Source organism: Conger conger, chromosome 9 (assembly GCF_963514075.1).
Source record: "Conger conger chromosome 9, fConCon1.1, whole genome shotgun sequence".
NCBI lineage: Eukaryota > Metazoa > Chordata > Actinopteri > Anguilliformes > Congridae > Conger > Conger conger.
In genome coordinates, this window is record NC_083768.1 from 39,612,962 (window position 1) to 39,635,540 (window position 22,579).

At 44.1% G+C, this 22,579-nt stretch overlaps 1 protein-coding gene across 20 annotated transcripts in view; it reads left to right on the top strand.

Moving 5' to 3' along the window:
• Positions 1-21,470, top strand: part of asph (aspartate beta-hydroxylase) — a 24,515-nt gene extending 3,045 nt beyond the window's left edge. The window contains exons 1-12 of one of the 20 annotated variants that reach the window (XM_061253935.1): positions 1,320-1,499; positions 3,597-3,755; positions 4,039-4,083; positions 4,608-4,676; positions 12,686-12,763; positions 14,127-14,216; positions 14,776-15,561; positions 16,504-16,533; positions 16,921-16,962; positions 17,553-17,597; positions 17,879-17,923; positions 19,796-21,470. In XM_061253935.1, the coding sequence (XP_061109919.1) occupies positions 1,454-1,499; positions 3,597-3,755; positions 4,039-4,083; positions 4,608-4,676; positions 12,686-12,763; positions 14,127-14,216; positions 14,776-15,561; positions 16,504-16,533; positions 16,921-16,962; positions 17,553-17,597; positions 17,879-17,923; positions 19,796-19,803 (1,443 nt within the window). In that variant the 5' untranslated portion in view covers positions 1,320-1,453 and the 3' untranslated portion in view covers positions 19,804-21,470. Of the gene's footprint in view, positions 1-1,319; positions 1,500-3,596; positions 3,756-4,038; positions 4,084-4,607; positions 4,677-12,685; positions 12,764-14,126; positions 14,217-14,775; positions 15,562-16,503; positions 16,534-16,920; positions 16,963-17,549; positions 17,598-17,878; positions 17,924-19,795 lie in introns of those variants that run through there. The other 19 variants (XM_061253933.1, XM_061253936.1, XM_061253934.1 and 16 more) reach the window with 19 other exon arrangements.
• The last annotated feature ends 1,109 nt before the right edge of the window (positions 21,471-22,579 follow it).

Sequence of the window (22,579 nt, forward strand, 5' to 3'; positions counted from 1 at the left end):
GCCAAACAAACGGAAAGGCCGTGGCCGCACACGCACGCCGTATCACATTACAGAGCGGCTGGCTTACACTCTGGCCTGCTGCTGCACAGCGATGTGGCATGTCACTGCCTCGCATTGTGTTCTCCGCTGTTTTCACGTTTGGTTTTGAATTTTGTTTGGGGAGAGGGGGTGTGAGAAGGGAGACAAAGGTTTCTCTCTGTGCGCCAGTGGTTCTCGCAGCTCATGAAAAAGACAAGGGTGGGTGTGTGCGCACATGTAAGCGGGGGGGGGGGGGGTGTTCCTTCGCCCGCAAGTTGGTAAGCCTCTTCACCATGAGTTAACGGCGTAATTGTTTACATATGTAAATCTAAAATGGAAAAAAACTGCCCCAGGGCCTTCCGCTGTGACTAACTGTTAGCATAAATTCAAAATCCAGAAAGTTAGTTTCCTTATTTGTCTTCTATTTTTTTTTGCACTTTTAATTATAAGTTTTATTTTTAATGAATGTTGGTTATAAAGAGGCACGCAGTAGCTCTCATAGCTGTGCAGGACTCTTAAGCATGTGCTCTCCAGAGTGTGTGCTGCTCACACACACACACACACACACACACACATAAACACACAAACACACACAAACACGCATGTGCTGCTGCTGCTGCAACCAGACTCCAAACACCTGTTTGATCGGAACACTGTAGGTTTTGACTTCATTTGGTGTGCCAAATTAGGTTTAAAATGAAAACCTATAGGACAATAGATGGAACAGCAGGCCAACTAAAACCCTCGCGCAGTTGGCGAAGGCGAAGGCTAGTGGTGTGCCGCCCTGCTGGTACTGCCCCGGTTAGGGTTCAGTGCCTTTTCCAAACGCTTCACTGGCAAGCCCCTCTAGTGCGTCTGAGACCCCCCCACTGACCGCGCAGGTTAAATGTGACTCGACCGTGTCTGCCGGGGAGGCACCATCATGGATGTTGTGTACCGCGGTGAACCTCTTGCAGACTGGCTACAGGCAGCTGTTCCTTTCTGTCCCATTATAGGGGCACGTTTCCTGTCAGCAGCACAAACAACTGACCATTTGTCATGGTTCACTTAAATTACACACGGCGTGTATATAATTTGACATTATTCTTGCCCCCACAACCATAACCTATTAACGCATTCGACTAGCCTGCATACAGGCCTTTGTGTGCCGTTCCATTAGGGTGTAGATTATGAGTGCCTGTCAGTGCCTTGGACCTCCTCTGTCCCACAATCCCCTAGGGCACAGCTGTGTGGGTGCAACCCCTCCCCCTTGCGAGCGCATTTGGCTGGGGGGTAGAGGACGGCTCTAAAAATACAGGCGTTGGGCAGGCGGGCCCGTATCGGGTTCGAGCTGAGCTAAGCTTAAGCTGTGGGGGGACTGGGGTGTGCTGTGCAGGAGAGGGGCGTCTCCATTGCTTCTCCTGCTGCCCGTCAGGCTCTCACACGCTCCGGCGGGATGGAAGAGCCGAGGCCCGAGGTGAAGGAAATGGTGGAAGAACCAGGTAGGGTCGCGGGTGTGTCGTCATGGAGACGGGTAGAGGTGTACTTCAGGTGGTGTTGTAGTATGTTGATCCTGTCGTGTTCGATTCTGGATATTTTATTTCCGCTGGCTGGTGCAGTTGGCTGCACTCAAGTTAATTAGGCTGAAATAAGACATGGCAGAAGTTTGAAATAGTCGCTGTCTTTTAAAAAAATTATTTAAGTGCACTCTTAGTCAAAATATGATCGTAAAAGAGACTCTTGAACGCACTTGGAATGTCAGTGCCAGGACTCGAGTCTGTGTGCTCTGCATCGAAAGCTTCAGTTTCATTTTGTGCTGTTCTCACACTCATTATGACTGGTTTTATTACTAATTGGGGCGCAAATGATCTTATTAATAGATTTAGTGCAGTTTTGCGCTGGCTTCCTCACCATGTATGAGTGTATTTTTGTGGTGGGGATTAGGAGGGCAGCAGGTGTGTTCTGTATATGTATAGTGTACCCCGCCCCCACTAGCACTGCTACCCTCACCATGAATGTCACAGTCCTGACAGACAGACAGAGAGGACTGCAGTGAGACACCTGCTGCTTATTCTGGCCTCCCTCATTGTCTTACCAATGTAGTTATACCATCGCTGAGGAAGAGCCTGTCAACACAGAGTCGCTACAAAGCCTTTTTAAATAAAGGAGAGCTGCTCTCCTTATGTAGTTTTGCTTTACTCAGTCTGTAGAAAGCAGAGAGGGTAACGGATAGAGAAGGGATTGCAGCTGTTAAAGTGCTATGTTGAGGAACAAATCCCTACCTGTGCAGGGGGAGTCTGATGTGGCCCTGAGTACTGGCTGCACCAACCGGATTCTCTTAACGTGTGTGTGTGTGTGTGTGTGTGTGTGTGTGTGTGTGTGTGTGTGTGTGTGTGTGTGTGTGTGTGTGTGTGTGTGTGTGTGTGTGTGTGTGTGTGTGTGTGTGTGTGTGTGTGTGTGTGTGTGTGTGTGTGTCAACCATACGCACCTGGAGAACACTCCGAGGTTTTTACTCAAACAGGGGCCTCTTTCCGCTCTTGTTGACAGAAAGTGAAACCGATGGCTTGGAGCAGCAGTAACACAAAATCGAGATTTTAAAAATGTCCCTGTTCTTGCAGAGGGGGGCTCATAGTGTCTTAACTGACTACGTAGCTAGCACTATGGAAATCCTTTGGTGCTTGTGGTCGATATGCTCAAAATATGAAAAGGAGTCATTTTTCAGACAGATTATTGATATAAACATGCACATTCTGCATGTATAGCTTTGTATATCATGGCAGTGTAGTGCCCTCTTGAAAGCTTGGTCAACCTTGAATGCGGTCTTCTGCCAGACTTCACTTCTCTTTCCGGCAAGGTCATTGTTTAGTGGGCTTTGGTGGCACGCCAAAAATAAGAGTCTGCTGTGAGATGTTAAAGTGGGCGGATCTAACATAACGTAGCATAACCTCCTGTCTGTCACTCGGCCGAACAACTTTAGTTTGTATTCATTTAACGTTTCATTTGTATTATACACTATTGTAATATTTAAACCGTGCAAAGTGTGTTTAAATGAGATAATAAAAATTATCTGCAAGGACTTTGCAGTGCGTCTGCTTTGATTTTACCAGTACTTTGTTCAAAATGCTGCGCTATGTGTTTTTTGACAAAAAAGTGCAGTTTAGTGATTGAAAAGACTGGAGAATAGATTTGTTCTTCTCGGGGGTCCGATTCTCCTCCTTGTAAAACTGGGCTTTAGTTCTGGCCGCAGACTGGAGTGGCTCCAAACCTGCTGACTTGCTGCTTCTGGGTCACTTTTTACACGTCTCTGGTCACAGAGCTGCCTGACTGGCTCGGGTCTGCACAGCCAGCAGAATTTTCCCGTTTTATATTTGCATTTTCCTTCTTTAAATAAACAAATCATGATTTTTATCCCCCTCGTTGTGAAGTAAAGAAGTCACTTTTGTTAGTCCAGTGGTGGTGGACAGGTAGCATTTTAATGTATGAATAGAGGTGTATGTATTCTGCCAGATGTTGGGTTGGTTGCGTGTGCGTGTGTATAAGCCGAGCATGTTGAGTGTGGTTGCTAGGTGATAACTGTCATTTCTCTCCCCCCTCCCCAGCTGAGGCGAAGCAGCAGCTGGCCAATAAGAATGGGAAGAAGGCCGAGGCTGGGACCGGGGGCTCTTTCTTTACCTGGTTCATGGTTCTGGCCCTGCTCGGCGTGTGGACCTCGGTGGCCGTGGTTTGGTTCGACCTGGTCGACTACCAGGGTGTCGTCGGTGAGACAAACTGTCTTGATTCGAGATGCAACTTCTCCCACTAGCTGATTCTGTTCATATTCATTTTTAAAGAACTCCAATCCACACTTGTATTCCAATTGCACGTAATGATTATTTTTGTTTAATCGTAAGAGCTTAAATTCATTAAAATTAGTTTGTGCATGCAGTTCTGAATCTATTTAAATTTCTGATCTTTCTTTGATCAGGTCTCTGAGATTAATCTGAAAAGCACTTTTTTTCCCCCCAATGCATTAGTATTGTTTTCTCTTAATCTTGCATGCAGCCAAAGCAAAGGACCTCCATTCTAACCTTTCAGAAGTAATACAAGGTATGGTTGGTCAAAATGTATTGTTACAGTACCTACTAACCATCACGAATACCACGACTGTTTCGACTAACGGCCGATTCATTGGCTCTCTTCCCTTCTCTTCCGTGACATCACTTCCTGTCTTCTCTTTCCTAAATAAATGGGGGGGGGCTGTTCCCTCTTGTGCATGTAAGATTATGTAACAGTGAAGTATATTTTTTTTTGTGTGGGTTAATTAATAACCAGAAAAACAAGTGCAGACAACCCCCAGAATCATCAGTTGCCAGTTGATATGCATACTTCCATTAAACTTTGTTGTGAAGTTTAATTTGTCGAATACGGCTCTGATTTCAAGTTTAGGTTTGACAGGCCTTCTGATAAGCTGTTAGCTGATACTCGTTTCCTGGCCATGTTCCATGTTGCTGGCAAGAGCTGTCGAGGCTTGGTGCGTGCTTCCCAAATCACCGGAAAGCCCCCCCACCCCCCACCTGTTTCAGGGCAGTGCCTTTACCCAGCGTCCGTGCTAACCTGACCTCTTCTCCCAGGAAAACTTGGATCATATGATGCGGACAATGACGGTGACTTCGATTTGGATGACGTCCAAGTAATCCTAGGCAAGTCCACATGCTCTTCTGATTCTGTCCCTCTGCTGGAGTGGAAAAGTGGTTTTGAGTTTTAATGTGCATGGCTGAGTTTGGTTTACTTTTGCTCTGTGTACGGTCACACACATACCTGTTTCTGTTTGTCTGATACTCAAAACGTAAATTTTTTTTTACCCATTTATTAAATTATCTTATGGACATCCCGTGCTATTTGCCTTTTTAAGTCCGTACTTCTAGAAGTGCCAACTAATTTAATTTTGCGGAATAGACTGCTTGTCTCAAAAATGGTGTGAAATGAAGTATCTACAGACTTATTTTTTTATGACCAACCAGTTCTGGCCTGTAGCGCCTAATTTTTATACAGCAAAACCTTTCTAATGCATGCTTTCTGTTATGAGATGTTCCTATCACTCCCTGTCTTTCATTCTGTTTCACTGTGTTTGACACCTTACTCCAAGCTGCTTAATTTTTAATTTCCATTTGTTTTACCTATGCCTCTTCTGCTTTACCTGTCTGTTTCTCCGTCCGTCTTTCTCTGTCCAACCTTTTCCCCTGTTATGTGGACCTAGACATTGATGCTGATATTGACACTTCCATTCCTGAAACCTTCAGTAATTTGTCAGAGGAGGCCACTGGTCTGCTGTATGGCTTCTTCACTGTTGTCTATGACATAATGACTCCCTTCGAGATAGATGAGGATGATGAGGAGGAAGGGAGCGTGGCCACAAAGGATATTGCTGGTACGTCTGAGGCAGCATGGTTAAGGAGGTCCCCTGTGGGGAGTTCCACACAGTCTGCCTGGGAAGTCTGTACCAAGGACATATTGGTCCATTACACTGAGCTGATCTTCCTGGAAGGTTCTTGTGAATGAAATTCTTCAGAAGGAGGCCTGATCCTTTCAAATACGCTGAAGGGGAGAAATTGGAGTGAGAACCATCCATGGCCCCAGATTCCCTCTGATCTTCCTGTTCTGGAAGCTTCCCTTGCACACTAGGCGCATGCTTTTTACTGCTTCGCTCAGGCTGATGGAATGTACCTATGGTGCTGTGTGCTTTTGTACCGTATGCCTAGGTTATGTAATCCTCTGCTTTCAAGGTATTAAACCCATTTCTTGCTGGCACGCGTGCACGCACGATTGGAAAATAGAAATGAATTAATATGCTCTTTCCATCACCATTCTCCTTGTTCACATAGCTTTTCATGTCCTCGCCTGTCCTGTACTCACACTAATGTTGAAGTGTCATGCGAGTTCAGCTGTTCGTAAACGTATAAATCCCTCGGAGGTTGGAGACGAGCAGGTGGGTGCCCTGACAGACGTGGAGCCGTCTGAGAACGGGCTGCGGCGCTCCTTGCTCTGGGCCCTTTCCCAGCTCGGAGCTGATATTCCTGAAGAGAGGCTTTTAAAAGTGTGGAATGTCACAGGGCGACGTGCCTCCGAGGCTCTCGAGATTAGCGTCTCCGTCTGAAACTGCGCCCAGAGCCCACCCGCTCCCTTTGTGGCAGAGAATGCCTCAGCAGATCTGCTGACGCTTTTCCTGCGACATGCATACCCACCGGGGCTTCGATACGATGTCTACCTGCTGGTTGTGAGGCAGACCCGCCTGCAACACAGAGCTGCTAACACCCACCCCAAGATCCAGAGCTGATGATGCATTTCTTGCAATGCTAGCATGCTTGACGCAGGTCCTGCAAGATGTAGCCTCTGAGACTTTCGTACTGTGCAGTGCATTCCAGGGGTGCACAACTCATTTCCAAAGATGGAAATGGTAAATAATTACACTAATCATCATCATCAATGCACATATGTGGACATCATTTTTCTCAAAAACTACATCATGTCAAAAGATGTTTAGTTTTTATACTTATCAGGTCCCAATAAGCCCAAATAGCAAAGAGAAATTAAAAATGCATACCAAAAAAGAGTGCGGGTCTTAGGAGGTTAATCTAATTCTAGTTGCACAGTTTGTTCCAAATGGCACTGTGCTTCAAGGTATGGTATTTGGAGATTTGAATGTTCTGAAACATGAATCTCAACACAGCACAATGCAATGTAGTAATCCCCATGTACACTAAATAAGCTTGGCTCCATATATTCAGACAAAAGGAAGAATTCCTCCCCTATAGACTCAGAGGCATGTTTCTTTGAATCTCCCCTGGGGTGTGGAAACCTACTGGCTTTGCCCTGATTGGTTGGATCGGCAGCTATTGTTAAGCAACCTCTGGAAATAGACTGTTAAGGTGTTGGCACAATAGAGGTGAATTGAGCCTCTTTGTTAGTCCGTTATTATTGCCCCTCCCCAGTTATCTACCTCAGTTGCCACTGATTAAGCACAAATGCGATTTGACGGCATGGTTTCCACCCTGCCACATTGCTTACAGTGGTAGGTTTGTTTGAGCACTACTAGTAGAGCTCTATGGAAAATTCCCTTCACCACTATATACATAGGGGAACCAAGGTGGCTGATTACCCTTTCCCTCTGTAGAGCTGGACCAAGCATTGTTTGGGAAGTATAGCTTTTAGCTTTTTCCATGGGGTCAGGGCTATGCAGAAACTTGCTACACAACAAACACTTCACGCAAGTAACAGTTTTTTATAATAACACTGGGCCAGAGGAAAGATCACTGGAACTGAAAACCGGTTTGTGCCACAGTAACCTTGATCATGTTGGCCTTTTATACTGGTTTAAGCACCCTCAGAGGGCCTGGCATGGCACACGTTCCACCCTATCTGGGCTGAGATGCAAGTGCCTGAGTTTAGGACTGACGTGCTTTGTTCACAAACGGCAAATGCTGAGAACGCAGAACTGAACCCGTCCATAGCAGGAACATGTCTTCAGCATGATCTTTCTGCAGCACTGCTTTCTGAGCCTGGCACAGAGCGAAGGAGTGCTGGATTCACTGCTGCATGCACGCGCATGCATGGCTATGCTAATGCTTACCCCATGCCAGTGTGCCAAAAAGAACTTCCTGTGTCAGAGTGAGTGAGAATAAATGAAATTAAAAAATAGTAATAATAATGCATCTCCACAATCCTACTCACTAGGAATGGTGCAACCTTTGGGTTGACTTTATCCTCTTGATATTATCCTATGTTCCCAACAATGCTAGTTTAATTTTCCTTTCCTCAATGTCTGATAAGAGCTTGGAGGAAAAACAAAGCCGGAAGGTGCTTTAATTTCCTGTGGTTTTCTGAGAGTAGGCCTAACTGTAGGATTTGGCCCTTCCGCTATCCCTCTAGGGCCTTTTGGTTTGCTTGTTTCATTCAAATGGTTTAATGCATGACTGTACAGTGAGGAGAAGAATAGATGAGATATTCAGTGAACTATGGAGAGACCTTTCGAGACTGTGGTGAATGGTGATAATGTTCCTAAGAGTCTGCTACTTGCATGAGGATATTGTGCAGAAAAGTGTTTAAATCTTGTGTGTGTGGTGGGAATTCATTTGCGCCTCAGCAGTTTTCACAAAAGAATTTGTTTTTTCCTCTTCCTCCAAAGCAGAAGAACAGGCAGTAACGAAAACTGTAAAAGCTAAAGGTATTCCCTCTGTCAGTGTGGCTCAGGACTTTTATTCCGTTTGGGGAATAAAAGTCTGCGGATTCAGCGTGTTGTACCGTTCGGTTTGCATGACGTTGCAGTCATGCTGATGAGGGACCAGTTTCCCTCTGGAGGTTTAATCAAGCACAGGCCTGCATCTGCTACCGAAGCTGCTTTTTATGTTGCTGTAGTTTTGTTTGCCTCCCGTGGCCCTCCCTGTCCCAGTGTTTTACACTCCGTTAATCATGTGTGCTGATTAATTACGATTGCCGAGGATCTCTTGGACGTGTGTGCTGACTGCCACAACCAGGAAGGCTGGGTTCATTTTCCATCTTACCGGTAAATCCAGTTCACAAGGTAACTTTTTCTTTGTTTGTAATTTCTTTCTTTTTTTTTTTTTTTTTGGAGCCTACCTGGAAATGGAGACTTGATCGATTGGCTGTTCCTTAACTTTGGTGACACACTACATGCGGCTATGAGTCTTCCATCAACATAATGTCAGATCACTGATGATGCACTGGAACATTTTAATCGTAGTCTCGTCTTAACTGAAACCACTGGGTGTAGATTCTTAATTTATCTGATACTTTATAGCCTGCTTAGTGCTGCTACACCAAGCGTTCTCTACTGACCTGTAATGTACTGTTTAAGAGTAAAGATGTCTTCGGTAACAAGGGGTTATAGATAGGAGAGGCAATGTGAGGAGACTGCATTGTGCTGGTTGACTTTTTTTTTTTTTTTTTTTTTTTTTGTTGGAGGGGAGAGTGTAGTATAACCTGAAACGCAGCTAAGTATAGCTTGTGAAATGCAAGAAGCATTTCAGGCATTGGACAGACTACCCGCTGGTGTCAGATGCCCCCTTATCGCCATCTGAACTACACCTCTGTTAGACATGCCCCCAAACCCCACTTGTTACTACCCCCAAAACCCCACTTCGAATGAATCCCAGGATGGGAGATTCCTGTTGGGCCTTTGAGTTTTGGGCTATTTCAGCTTATCACCAGGTGTGTAAATTAATGGCATGGCATGAAGTGAGGCTTGGGGTGGGGGGTGGGGGGTGGGCATGCCTGGGATTGGTTAAATTAATCCTAATTTGGGTCAATTGACACAATGGGTCAATGGAAGCCCTGCACCCTTCTGTGTGTGGTTGGTCCAGCTGATGTGCCTGTGGTCCCGTTTTTAAACTCCTTTTTTCCCCTGACACTTCAGAAGAGAAGCCGGCAAAGGTTGCTGAGAAACCAAGGCCCAGAGGTATTTGCGTGTGATCCCACTGCTTGGCATTTGGGAATATATGTTTGTTTGTTTGGTTTTTGCTGTTTGGGTGATTTGCTTGCAATGGGGCCTCCTCATTGGCTTGGTGTCATGTGCTTTGAGTTGAGTGCACACTGACTTGAAGCACAGGTTTTTGAAACCTGGACATGCATCTATGTATTCGGGGCATAGTTCATCTGAGAAGGACTTGTCATTCTTTTTATTAACATAGTTTTGATGTGTGGTTATGGCTTATGATTGCTAAGGATAACTTCAGTTTTTAATTGTTTCTGTTACATTTGCTTTAAGAAATGCAGAGCTGCATTTCTACTAACTGCCGCAGGTGTTTTTGTGTTTGTATTGCACGATTTGACTCCCAGGAGGCGTGACCTTACTGAAGGAATGTCTTACTCTGGAGACTAACAGAAGCTTTAGCGCGTGTACAGCGACTTAGGAGGTTCTTTAGGTGAATAATCAGAAGCGTCTGCATTTGCTATAAAATGGCTTCTCGGGTTAAGAGTGGTTGTGCTGGTGTGAAGTGTCACCATAGTCCCAGATTAACTACACTAACGTGATTGGCAGTGCTGGTGTGGAGTGGGCAGGCGTTCCTGCTGTCATGATGGGACTGTTGACTGGGTGGGTGGGGCCTGGCGTTTTTCCCCGCCTCCAGGGGGCTCCCTTTTCCCTGACCCTGCCGGGAAGCTGAAAGAGGCCCTGAAGCGGCAGCTGGCCATGATCCACGAGCGCGTGGAGGCCAAGAAGATCGCCAGGCTGGCTCTAGCCGAGCTCCGCAAGGTGGTGGCCGTGGAGCAGGAGGAGCGCAAGGCCGAACGAGCCGCAGCGGCCCGGCTGGAGGAGGCCTCCGTCAGGGCCGCAGAGAGGACGGAGGCCAAGCTCCGCAAGGTGATGGAGAAAATGGAGATGGAGGAGATGGAGGAGATGGAGAAGGCAGAGGAGGAGATGAAAGTCAAGGCCATGAGAGCAGAGGAGGGAGTGGAGAAGGAGTCTGAGAAGGAGAAAGAGGAGGAGGGCAGCATTGAGAAAAGGGCCAAGAGGGAGAAGCCAGCGAAGGACAAAAAGGCGCCCAGTAAAAAAAGACATGGCCATGATGATGACGATAAAACCAGCAAGAAAGAGGGAAAGCGCTCTAAAGATGTTGTGGCCAAACGGAAGAGGAAATCTCAGAAGGATTCGGGTAAAGAGGGTAAAAAATGATGCCGTGTGGCTTGCCAGTCCTCAGGCTGAAAAACAGGCCTGATGAAACAAACAGAATGTGAAAACGAGGGTGCCCTCCTAAGAGTCGGGGAGGTTGGGCCTGGTTTCTGAGGCCCGACGTCCAGTTGCAGGGTTGTAACGCGATCTCCAAGCTAGATTGCTGTCCTGCAGGTTCATGGGTATTGTGGTTCTGTAGTCTCGCTCATTGTCCCCAAACCACATCATCGTGATGGGAGTGTGAATTTAGCTCCTTGCTAAATATTTCCTAAACTCATTTAATGCTTATCCATCCCTGCAGCAGCTGTTACCATGTTATGTTTTAGGAGCCAAATCTCATGAGAAACATTAAATGTTATTTAGCTTTTTCTTTATTTTCTAAACTAGTTTCACAGTTTCACAATTCTGACAGGGTGCCTTCTGTTCTGCTGCTGCTCATTCAGATGCCGCATTTATTTGGAGCGTATTTGAAGGATTAAAAGGCAATTCTAGTAAGTGATGCAGATACAAATATGCACTAGTGTTGAATTTCCTTATGTCTATTTTATTACTTGATGTTGATAAAGTTTTCTGCCATACATAGTCTGCTGTAGATGAAATATTAAATGATAAACGTTCAAATGAATAGTTTTATATACTTTTCTTTTTTGAATATACCCGGCCCACGGCAGGCCAATTGCTTGTCGTATTTACTGTGGCACCCACCCATTTCAGTCACTTTTTAGTGTGACATACCTTTCACATTACAACCTGCACAGCCAAATCCTGTCGATCAGACATTGGAGGAGGGCCAAAGAAACTGTCGGGTGACTCAGCAGAAGACCACTTCAGTGTTTATTGATTCACTTACGTTTCGCTTCAGCGTTTTAGCCGACATGTACATTTGTAGCAGCTCTGGTTTTACCAGGAGGCAAGCCTTAACCTGTCTGTTGCGAAACCCATTTCTGAAGCTGCAGGCAAACCCAGTTTTGTTATCTGCAGATCTGCACCATGGGCCACCTGTGTTATGGCAGCAAGGTGCGGCCATGGCTGACAGCTGTGAAATACACATAGCCCTACAGAGTCAGAGATTGGTCGGTTTGTAACCAGGGGCAACAGTGTGGCAATAGTGGGTTCTGTGGTGTCACCATTTTACACCTGAACAGCATACTCGCCCAAACTGTCCTGAGTAAATGTGTCTAAGATACTGTTCATTGGTGCCCACTGTGTCCTGTGATTATTTTTTCTGTGGGGACCACCGTAATGATCCATGCTGTTCTGCAGCTTACTTGCCTCCCTTTTCAAATGTCATTATTCTCTCATTCACTCACTCTTTCACAATCCACTCATTGTCCAGTTGGCCAAAGTAAAAAAAACAAGAAGAGCAAAAGTAAACCAAATTCAGGCATTTGGTCCTCTGTTGTGTTGTCTCATTTACATGTTACATGAAAGGTATTTACTGCACTTCTGCATAATCCATATTTTGACTGTTTAATTTCACATTATTGCCTTCATCTTGATTACTGCATATTCCATTTAAGATGTATCACCATCTTTGCAGTGCCCTCACTCATTTTTATTAACCTTTTCATGTGAAGATTAGTTTGTGGTTTCACATTAGCATAAGTTTCATATGTTTGGTGTACCTGGTTGCGTGAACGCACACTGTCCCTGATTTTGCTTTCTGTACAGGAGCTCATGACTCCAAAGAAGCTTTCTGTAAAATTGTTTCACAAATGCACATTTTAGCCAAAAGCTAAGACTCTGAAATGAGAGAAGCTTTAGGAGTCACATGCTTCATGGGTAACAGCCAGAGGCTTTGTGAGTTTGCATCACAACTGAATCTTCATGGTGCATGCAGTCCTCCTCTTTATTCATTCATAGACCATTTTCCTAAACACAAATGCTTCATGAATTTGAACCAAAGTGACAGGCCTCATGATGAAAGGGAAGCTTCACAAATCCACATTGGCGTGATATGCTTCACAAATAATCTGAAATGACACGCAAGCTTATGCGACTGCATGCCCATTTGAACACATCCAGGACTGAAGGACAAGCCTGCTGTCGTTGTGCAAACGGAGGCAGTGAAAGAGGAAGCTCCAGCTCCACCGGCAGAACAAGGTAAGGCCAGACTTGCATAGAAAAACCAGTCATTGTCCTAATAAGGAAATGGGAAGCAATTCGTTGGAACATGGATTTAGAATTTGGGCGCAGGCGGACATTCTAAAAACATCTTCAAAGGCTTAAAGGCTGCCAAAGCCATATCTAATAAAGGCCTATAAAAATATGTTAATGAGATTTGCCTCTTCCGGGTTCTGCTGCGGCAGTTTCTGGTAGTTTCTATAAAGGTGTATGAAACACCTTAGGCTTGTGTGACATTGGGGTTGATTGTGATTGGCTGATTATTCACTTTGCAGCAGAACAATGCTGACACGGGCCAGTTGGCACTGTGGTTTTCCCCCACTTGCCGTCTGGCTGGCTTCATTTGTGGTCACTCCTTGCCATAAGGAACACGCCGGTCTTCCCCACCCCTCCCCCTGAACCTCTCCCAATCTAACTTGAGGTTAAATATTAACCCGCAGTGTTGGAAAACGCTATCGATTCTACATGTGTGTCACTAGCATGAGTAGAACGTAGGGCACCCTCATTGGTCGACAAGACGTGGAAAGTTGATCACTCTTTAACCGGATTGTAGATAAGATAGTATTGCTTCATATGGTGGGCTCTTGTACCAAGCCCTTGCAAAAAATGTAGATCATGTTGGCTTGACCAAGTAATGAATAACTAGTATCAGTAACTGACCTATTGACTTATTTTGGTTTCTTTAATCTAAAAATTGATAAATATATAAAAAGCAAAATATAATTATAAATATAAATTTGTATATATGTATATGTGTTTTTATTTTATTTTATATAACTTCTGTCATGCCCCTTGCCGTGAGGTCATTTAGCCTGCATTACAGTGCTTTGAAATTTAACCAATTTAGTGAAGTATCAGACACTTCAAGGAAGCAATGGTGGTTTCATAACTCATCCCATGCTTAGTTTAACAACACCGCCCTAATCTTTTCTTTTTCTGACAAGAATATGCAGCCGTTTTGTTGGAAAATAATGTGATTAATTGTTGCTGCCAATGTTTGTGTTGTCCTTCATGTTATTTTAATAGCTTCCTGTTCCATTTTCTCATTTTGTCTCTGAATAAAAAGAGGCATGTAGGGACCTGAGAGCAGGCTTCAGCTGTCATTCTTCAGCTCATAAAGAAATGTAGCTAAAATGTCAGATGGCGTAAATGTTGGGGTCAATTAGTAGCCTAATTAAAAACAAGTTGGCATGAAACCAGAAGCTGATATGGCCCTCGTTGCCCACCTCTGGTCTACTATCATTTAGTCCTGTGGATCTCTGAGAACCAGGCCTGCAGCAGCCACAGGATCTGCTCACTCCGTATGAAGTGACTTTGATCTGTTGTTTTTAACCATTTGCAGCACCTGAGCCTGAACCAGAACCAGAAGCTGAACCAGAACCAGAACCGGAACCAGAACCAGAACCTGAGCCAGTTGTGGAGTGGCCTTCAGGTGCGTGCCTGCCTGATCCTCCAAACTTTGTGGTGGAGCTGCTAAACTTAACATCTCAAACCATACGCCAACCAAATCAGATTTTGGAAAATGCACTAATGGGAAGTGCAGATAGTAGATAGGTAGATAATTTCAGCAAAATCTAAAAGTAATTTTTACTTTTGAGCCAAACTAATGTTGCTACAGGTCCTGATGCAGCTGCCAACATGTACAGAAATAAACCATTGGATCAAAAACCCTGACAAGGTTCTAGCACCTTTTGCAAGGGCTGACCTCAGCCGACGAAACCAGGAAGACCAGACCAGGCAGACTGGCGTCTTTGTGTATTACCAGCTTTTAATGTGACTTCTGGTTCTGTCAGTTACTCAGGGTCACGTGACAGATGCAGAAATTCAGGTTGAAAACTGACACGTTTTCTGGAAAAGTAGGAAAAAAGTCCTGTTTTGACGTATTAGCATATTGCAAAACTCGATCCTAGAATGACCTATCTCTGCCTTGTGCAAATCAATACTGTTCATTGTTTCACCATATTGATGCTCTCATGATTCACCCTTTACAGAGCCAGAGGTGGAGGAAGAGATCGAAGCTGTAGAGGAAGAGGTGGAGGAAGACCAAGTGGTGGAGGAGGAACCAGTCATAGAGGAAGAGGTTGACCCAGTTGAACAGGAATTGGCAGATCTTTGGGGTGATGAGGTAGAGGCTCCTGTAGAGGAGGAGGTAGCTGCCCCAGTTGAGGAGGAGGTGGCCTCTCCTGTTGAAGAAGAAGTAGCTGCTCCAATTGAGGAGGAGGAGGCAGCCGCACCTGTAGAGGAGGAGGCAGCCGCACCTGTAGAGGAGGAGGCAGCCGCACCTGTAGAGGAGGAGGTAGCCGCACCAGTTGAGGAGGAGGTGGCTGTTCTTGTTGAAGAGGAGGACGCTCAAGTTGAGGAGGAGGCTGAACTTGTGGAAGAGGAGGTGCCTGCACCAGTTGAGGAGGAGGCTGAATTTGTAGAAGAGGAGGTGCTTGCACCAGTTGAGGAGGAGGAGGTAGCTGCTCCAGTTGAAGAGGAGGCTGCTCCAGTTGAGGAGGAGGTAGCTGCTCCTGTAGAAGATGTGGAGGAGGCCGTACCTGTTGAGGAGGAAGAGGCTGCACCTGCTGAGGAGGAGGCTGAATCTGTGGAAGAGGAGGCGCCCGCTCCTGTTGAGGAGGAGGTAGCTGCCCCAGTTGAGGAGCAGGAGGCTGTACCTGTGGAAGAGGAAGCTGAGGAGGAGGTGCAGGAAGAGGCTGCTCCTGAAGAAGTTGAAGAGGAGGAGGTTGCCCAGGAAGAGCCAGAGCCTCAGGAGGAAGCAGCAGCAGATGAAGAGGGTGAGCTCCCTAGAATCCGCTGATTGAACTTTGTATGGCCGCTCTGTTAATGAGTGGCCCTGTGCTTTTCTGAAAAGTGCCTTGAAAAATTTTTTACTTTTAAAAAGTAGCAATGGAACAACAATGGGGTGCTTTAAAATAACTTTATTAACTAAAAAGAAATAAAACTGCAACTAAAGGTAGAATTTCCCAAACAGCCATCATAACCCCCCCCCCCCTCTCCCCATCCAAAAAAAAAAAAGAATCAGAAATTTTCAAGGCCCTGCATTTTGCTGACAGTCATCTTCCTGAACGTTTTTCTCAGAAACGTGCACTACTGAACACCTGTGGCCAAATTGCAAAAGCACACGTATGGCTAATCTTATCTTTTTCAGATAGGCAGTCCTTCGTGTACATTTGGTCAGGTCCATGTTGGTTTTTCACGCATAGTTTGAAGAGAGTACTATTTTACACAAATCTCTCCACTCCGTGTCATCTACACTGTGCGTTTTCTTATGATGACAGTCTATGAAACTTCAGAATTTAATTGGATGTGTTAGATTGGTAAACATTGAGCAGAAAGAGCCCACAGTTGCTTAGTATTTTCTCATTCTCAAAATGTCTCTTTTCTGGATGTTCACTGAGATGAGCTCAGATATGGTGAGTTATATCCATTCTGTATGGATGTTCACTTCAAGTTCCCAACGGAGTGGCTGCCTACTGGACGCTTTCTCTGCTGTTTGATTAAAATACTCAAATGCAGTTCGCAGGCATGTGACCTCTACAAAATAACTGATGTATTGGGCAATATGAACAAAAGGGAAATAAAGCTCAACTGAATACAATAGGCATATTGTATTGGTTATCTTTTAGTTTTTTTCGTTGGCCTTTTCTATGTATTACTGAAAAGACATTTTGACTGCTGTTTCAGTGTAGCCTTAATGAATTTCCCCTGTCTTCTAGCAGAACCAGAAGCAGAAGCATTAACTGAAGGTGAGGGGAAAGAGCCATTTTTTTTAAATGACAAATTGTATGGTAATTATGAGTTTGTCCCATCACTAGAGCTAGTCTGTGCTGTTGACTAGCCCATGTATGCAGCTTGTGGTATCATCTTTTATAGACTGCCTTTAAGCTACGTATGATTCCGTCTCACAATATCATTTTAGTGTTTCATTTCTACAGAAGGGGCAGGGAACGTTCTGAGGAGAACAGTGGTCAATCATTGTAGCATTATGCAAAAACTAAAGTTGTAGGAGGAATTAGGTTTGTAAAAACTGGATTAATAGAAAGTAAAGAATTTGTTGAACGGTGTTTGCACCTTCAGCAAGTTCGAAATGTAGACCAATTGTGAGTGATATTCTGGTTGTATTTGCCCATCAGAAGTTCCTGAAGAGGAAGAAATACTTGAGGAAGAAACAGAAGGTTAATTCTTTGCCCCAGTATCAGACATCTGATCGAGATCACTCACTCACGCTCGTTTACTCACTCACGCTCGTTTGCTCATGCTTGTTAACCCGCTCACTCATTCTCACAATATAGCCCTGTTTGCACTTGCATTTTTTATGTATTGATTTTGCACAATCAGACTGAAATTGCCCAGCCCAAGACCCAAGTCTTTTTGTGACTACATTGTTTTTGTGGCTTATGATAGGAGCTTATATGGCAGTAAAAATACTACAATATTTACATGTAACTGCTTAAACCAACTCCAGACCAACTCGAAAAACTATTCAGATCTGATTCTGCAGACGTTTCTTGCATTAAACGTGTAAACAGGGCCTGTAATCTCTCCATCTCTCCCTCACAACAGCTGTTCTCTTTGAAAGGGCAGCTGCAAAGCATGCTGGGTAGTGTCATTCTGCTGCAGCCTTCAACGAGGTCCTTTAACTAACCCTTTTACGGACTGATTGCATGCTAAGATGTCCGCAGGGTCAACTAACTGTGGTTAAGGGCGTCACTTAGCTGATGAATACTAAGACACTTGACTGACTATACTCTTTTTATTGTAGCAGAAGAATCCGTTCCAGTTGAAGAACAGGCTGAAGCAGAGTCTTCAGGTAATTTTTTGCTGCACTTTCAGTGTGTCTGTGTGTGTATCTCTGGGAGGGCTGGAATACTGGTTCACTAATAGGCGTATTTGGTTGAATCCAGAGTTGTATCTCCCCAAGCCTTCAAAAACCCCAATTTGTTTTGGGCTATCGTTTGGTGCTGTTGTCTTGTACTAGTTTTGTCTACTGTCATACGTGTTTGATACTTTAGTATAAAAATGGTGGTGTTTTTGTTTGGTGTTGCGTCCTGTTAATTGTTTTGTGTTTGTTTGGTAACTTCGGTTAAACAGAAGAACCTGTTGCAACAGAGCAACAACTCGAGGAGGAGCCCACGGGTAAGTGTGTGAGTGTGTTTGTGTGTCTGTGTTGTCTCTTGTCCAGTTAAAGTCGGGCCCCCATAGGGCTTTCCTCAAATTCGTTGTGCTTACATGAGCAGTATGTTAATGGACTGGACAGTCCCCTAATAGAAATAAATGGTGCATAATAACATAATCTTGAAAGATGCCCAGCGACGGCCTCTTACAGTGAGTGTAAATGAATGAGGTGGCCACTGTCCTATAGGGGGAGTGAAGGAGCTCTACCCACTTTCTGCACCCCTTTCCCAATTGGATCACTTGCACTTACTGCATGCTGGGTAATGTTCATAAAGAGTTTTGTTCAGATTCAGCTGATTCACAGACACACATTATGTTTTGATAAGTTTGCAGTGATTCTTGTTGAAACTAGACAAATGCACACTGAAATCTTATCTTGGAATTGTGTTGTATGTCAAGAGCTATGGTCCTGGACATGCTGCCAGTGAAAATGAAATTTACACCAGTTCCTGTTTAGTGTTGGGCTGCACAGGTGACTACTGTCATTAACCAAAGAAAAACAACTGCAACAAATTGCCACCGCCAAGGAATAAAACAAAATGAACATGTTATCAGTGGAACATATGCTTGCACTAAGCTGAGAATACACACTGGACCTGAGCTATGGCAGAAATATGAAGATTTCTTTATTTTTCAGCAGTCACCATTACAAACAGCACCAGCCTACTGGGCAGGTTGACATTTATTTATTACCCTGTGCACTGTAATTAGTGACTAGTGACTAGTGAGCAGGGCCATACTGTTCGTAAATCATTGCTCTATGTGGTCGTATGACTTTTAACAGTAAATCCATGGGCTCTAGGCTTCATTTTGTAAGTTTAATCCCCTTTGCAACAGATATTGAATCAGCATTTTTGTAATAAACGTGGTTGGTATGGTGTCCAACACATATGCCTGTCTTGCGAAGTAATCACTCCTATCGGGTAAATAGAACAGGTTTTTAGGCTGCACACCCCCCTGGCATCTGGTTTTAGCAGTATGGGACGGAGTGTAGGAAGGGAATGCTGTGTCTCGTATGACAAACCGCCCCCTGGTGGTGGGTTCTTGAAGTGAAGCAAACTATTTCATGTGGACTGTGAGCATGCAGGCACTCTTCCATATGCACCCTACTTTTATGTGTTAATTCAATCTGTAAAAACTAGTTCCATAAGAGAAAGCACAGAAATGGCATGTAAAGAAAAACCCAAAATATAGCCTCATACATTGGCCCATTTGGAAAAAACAACACATTTGTTATCGGCTCAACTAGCTTGACAAGTGTACCAAAGGAATTTCAAAACTTCCACTTTGGACAGTAATGGGTTAAGCAGAGTGTCTCTTTGACCTCTGTCTCCTAGCAACAGCTAGTCACAGCTGGGGAAAGAAACTCCTGGTACAGTTTCTGAAGGTTACTGAAAACGGCTGCAGAACAGACAGGGCATTCCTTACCACAGTATTGTCTTTGGGCGTGCCCCTTCATATCACAGTGGTCGTCTCCCAGTGGTAGGACAGGATTTTCAGTGTTAAAATGTGGAAATTACTGGTGGATCTGTAGGGTCTGTCTGTAGCCATGGCCTGTGTTTTTATTTGTATTTTGGTCTTTAGCAGATGTTATTATACAGAGTAACTTACAGGGTGTCTATTTTGCTGCACACACTAAGTTTATGCAGCTAAATATTGACTGAAACATGGGTTCAGTGCCCCACCAGAGAATCAAACCCGCAGCCCCTTCAAGGCCATTTCTCTGACCATTTTATGGTAGTGCGTTGTTTGCTGGTCCTGTTTGATCTCTCACCTGCTGCAGTGCTCTGGACTTTAACTCACCCCCCTGCTGTGTTCTCTGTCCCCCCACAGATACGTAAAGGTTAAACAGAGCACAGAAAACTGGGAAGATCACGAGGACACACCCCAACAACATTCCACTGAGAGGGAGCGTCTGAAAAATCCCACCGCTGAGCAAAAACGAAAAAAAAAAAAAAACTTAAACAAAATAATTTTACTAAATCATGGAGAGTCCTGACTGGTGGCATGGAGTCCAACCCCTTCAGAACCCATCCTCCTGTTAGTCTCCCATCCTTCCTTCCTGTCCACATATCACTCTTTTAGTTCACTCAACTTTTCTTTTCTGAAGTATGATTATACTTTTACTCCCATCCCCCATGACGGTTATTTTTCTGATTGGAAAATTATGAATGATTTTCAAGATCTTAGGTTAGAAGGTAGTGCCATTAATCATGTTATTTTTAATTTCTTTCTCTCTGACCCCTTACATTTTAGACCGTTAGATGCATGTTTCGTTCTGTTTTTGAGTTGTAATTGCAGTCAGTATGTAAAGAGCAGAGGTACATGTCTTTGTTAGTCTCGGGTCTTAGCCTGTGGCTGAGGGCGACCTGTTATCGAAGTCGCCATGGTTTTCCCCCTCATCACTGTTGCAGTCTTGTTTTGTGACGTAATGCCAATGCGTCTGTGAAGGATCTATATGCAAAGCTGAAAAACGGTCTGTCACAGAGTCACTCAAGTGAAAGTTTTGTATTACCAGTATGTATTTAGCGTTCACGTCACTGTTGCACAGCTAACAAGAATCTATGCTGGCAGGGTTTCTCAAGGCAATTGTCAGGTGATATATGGGTGTGTGTGTGTACATACGTGTGAACGTATGTGTGTGTGTGTACGTGTGTGTGTGTGTGTGTGTGAGCTTGTGTGCACAGCTCACTTTTTTGAGCATTGGTAATGAGCTGTGATGTCGTTATCGGCAAATTGTCAGCTGTGACTTTTTTTCCTTCTTATTTTCAGTATTTTACAGTATTCAACACACTGTACCTCTGTTTGATAGCTGTCTGGTACTGCAAGTGTTCTTGACACTCACCTCAACTAAGAAAGACCACAGCAGCTTCTACACCTCTGATATATAGTGGACCACATCGGTTTGTCAAACGTTGTGGGTAATCATAGCACTGTTATTCCACGTGCTTAGGTTTTAATCTATGTGATTCAGGATAAGTGAATGTGTACACCACTGCTCTGTATGAATATTGTGTTTTTTTATTTTTTAACTAATGAAATGAGTGCTTTTGCACTCCGCTGTGAAGCTTAAGCCTTTTTTTTTTGGAGGGGGACAGGTGCGACCTTTGAACGTTAACCCAGTTAGACATTTTTCCATCCTTTCTTTTTTTTTTTTGATCATGTTTCTTTGACTCCTGATTGGACCTTGTTGGTTTGGTCGTGTTGACCGACTATAGCGGTCCCGCCACAGAAACACTGCCTGGGTTACAGAGTGAGCAGCTCGCCGTCAAGTCTCACTGCGAAAGGAGGGAGGGAGGGAGGGAGGGAGGGAGTGTGTGTGTGTGTGGGTGTGTGTGTCTCTGTGTGTGTGTGTGTCTGTGTGTGACCTGAAATATGAATGGCAGCAGACTGCAGGCTTTACAAGAGCTGTGCTCAGCATGGAGTTTCTTCAACTGGGATTCTTAAGAATATCAGCTGTTTAAAAAAAAAAAAATTAAAAAAATTAAAAAAAAAATTAAAAAAAATAAATAAGGGTGGTTGGGTTGGGGGGGTGGGGGGTGGGCGGGAGGTTGTAAAGGGTGTAGTTAATCTAAAGGGAATTCAGCCGATTTAAGAGGCTTGAGCTTGTACCTGATCTCTCCGATGTCCCAACTGTCTTCCTGCATCTGGGGCTGAACTTGGTTTCCTTTTTCCTTTCTAGTGTTGTTGTTGTTGATGTTGATGTTGTCAGTTATTTTATCAAAAGGACGTTAATGTGGCTCTGCCTATGCACCTAGGCTAAAGGATTAAACTGAAAAGCAAGTTGGATCTTTTGAAGGAAACTCAGTGATGTGTTTTTAGTCTCTTCTCTCACTGTGAATCATTGTTTTTTCCTCTGTGGGTTCAGTGTGTCGTATTTGTAGCGTTTTACGTACATCATGGTGATTTGGGACCTGCCGAAGCGGTGACAAACTTTAGGAAATTCTGCAATGCAAAATCCTTTTTTGTTTTGTTTGTTTTTCAATTTCTGGGAGAAGGCAGCAGTGTATCTCAGAACTTCATCAATAGAACCAGTGGATGCATATGCAGTTTTTGTTTTTTTTGTTTTTTTTTAAGGTTTTCTTTTTTTTATATAACACTAGTGGGTCTTTTCTACTCTTATAAATAATACTTTTGAAGTCTGTGAATTTTTAAGGTGGTGTTAATTTGACATTTTCAGCTGTACAAGATAGAATCATTCTAGATTTTTAAAGACACTTTTTAGATGAACATTTTTAATTCTCCAATTTTAAAGAAGTGTTTAACTATCAAAGCCATATGTGAAAGGTGGGTCCTGCTGCTTTAGGATATTACTTCAAGGGAAAGACATCGCACAACTAGCAATAACACATCACACCTGTCTAAAAAAAGAAAAGGAATTGTTCTTTTGCAGTTCACATTTTAACAGAAAGTTTATGCAGCACACATTTCGTCAAGGTTTACATGGTCTTCTGCTGTAAAAGGGTAACAGGTTTTAAATTATTGTGAAATTGCATTCCTGAGAAGTTTCGTTAACTGTCGGATGGTTTTCTGTAAATTTTCTGTTTTGAGGCTGCAATAAACATTTGGGACAACATCTTCTGTGTTGGCTCTATTTGTTCTCCAATCCCCTTTCCC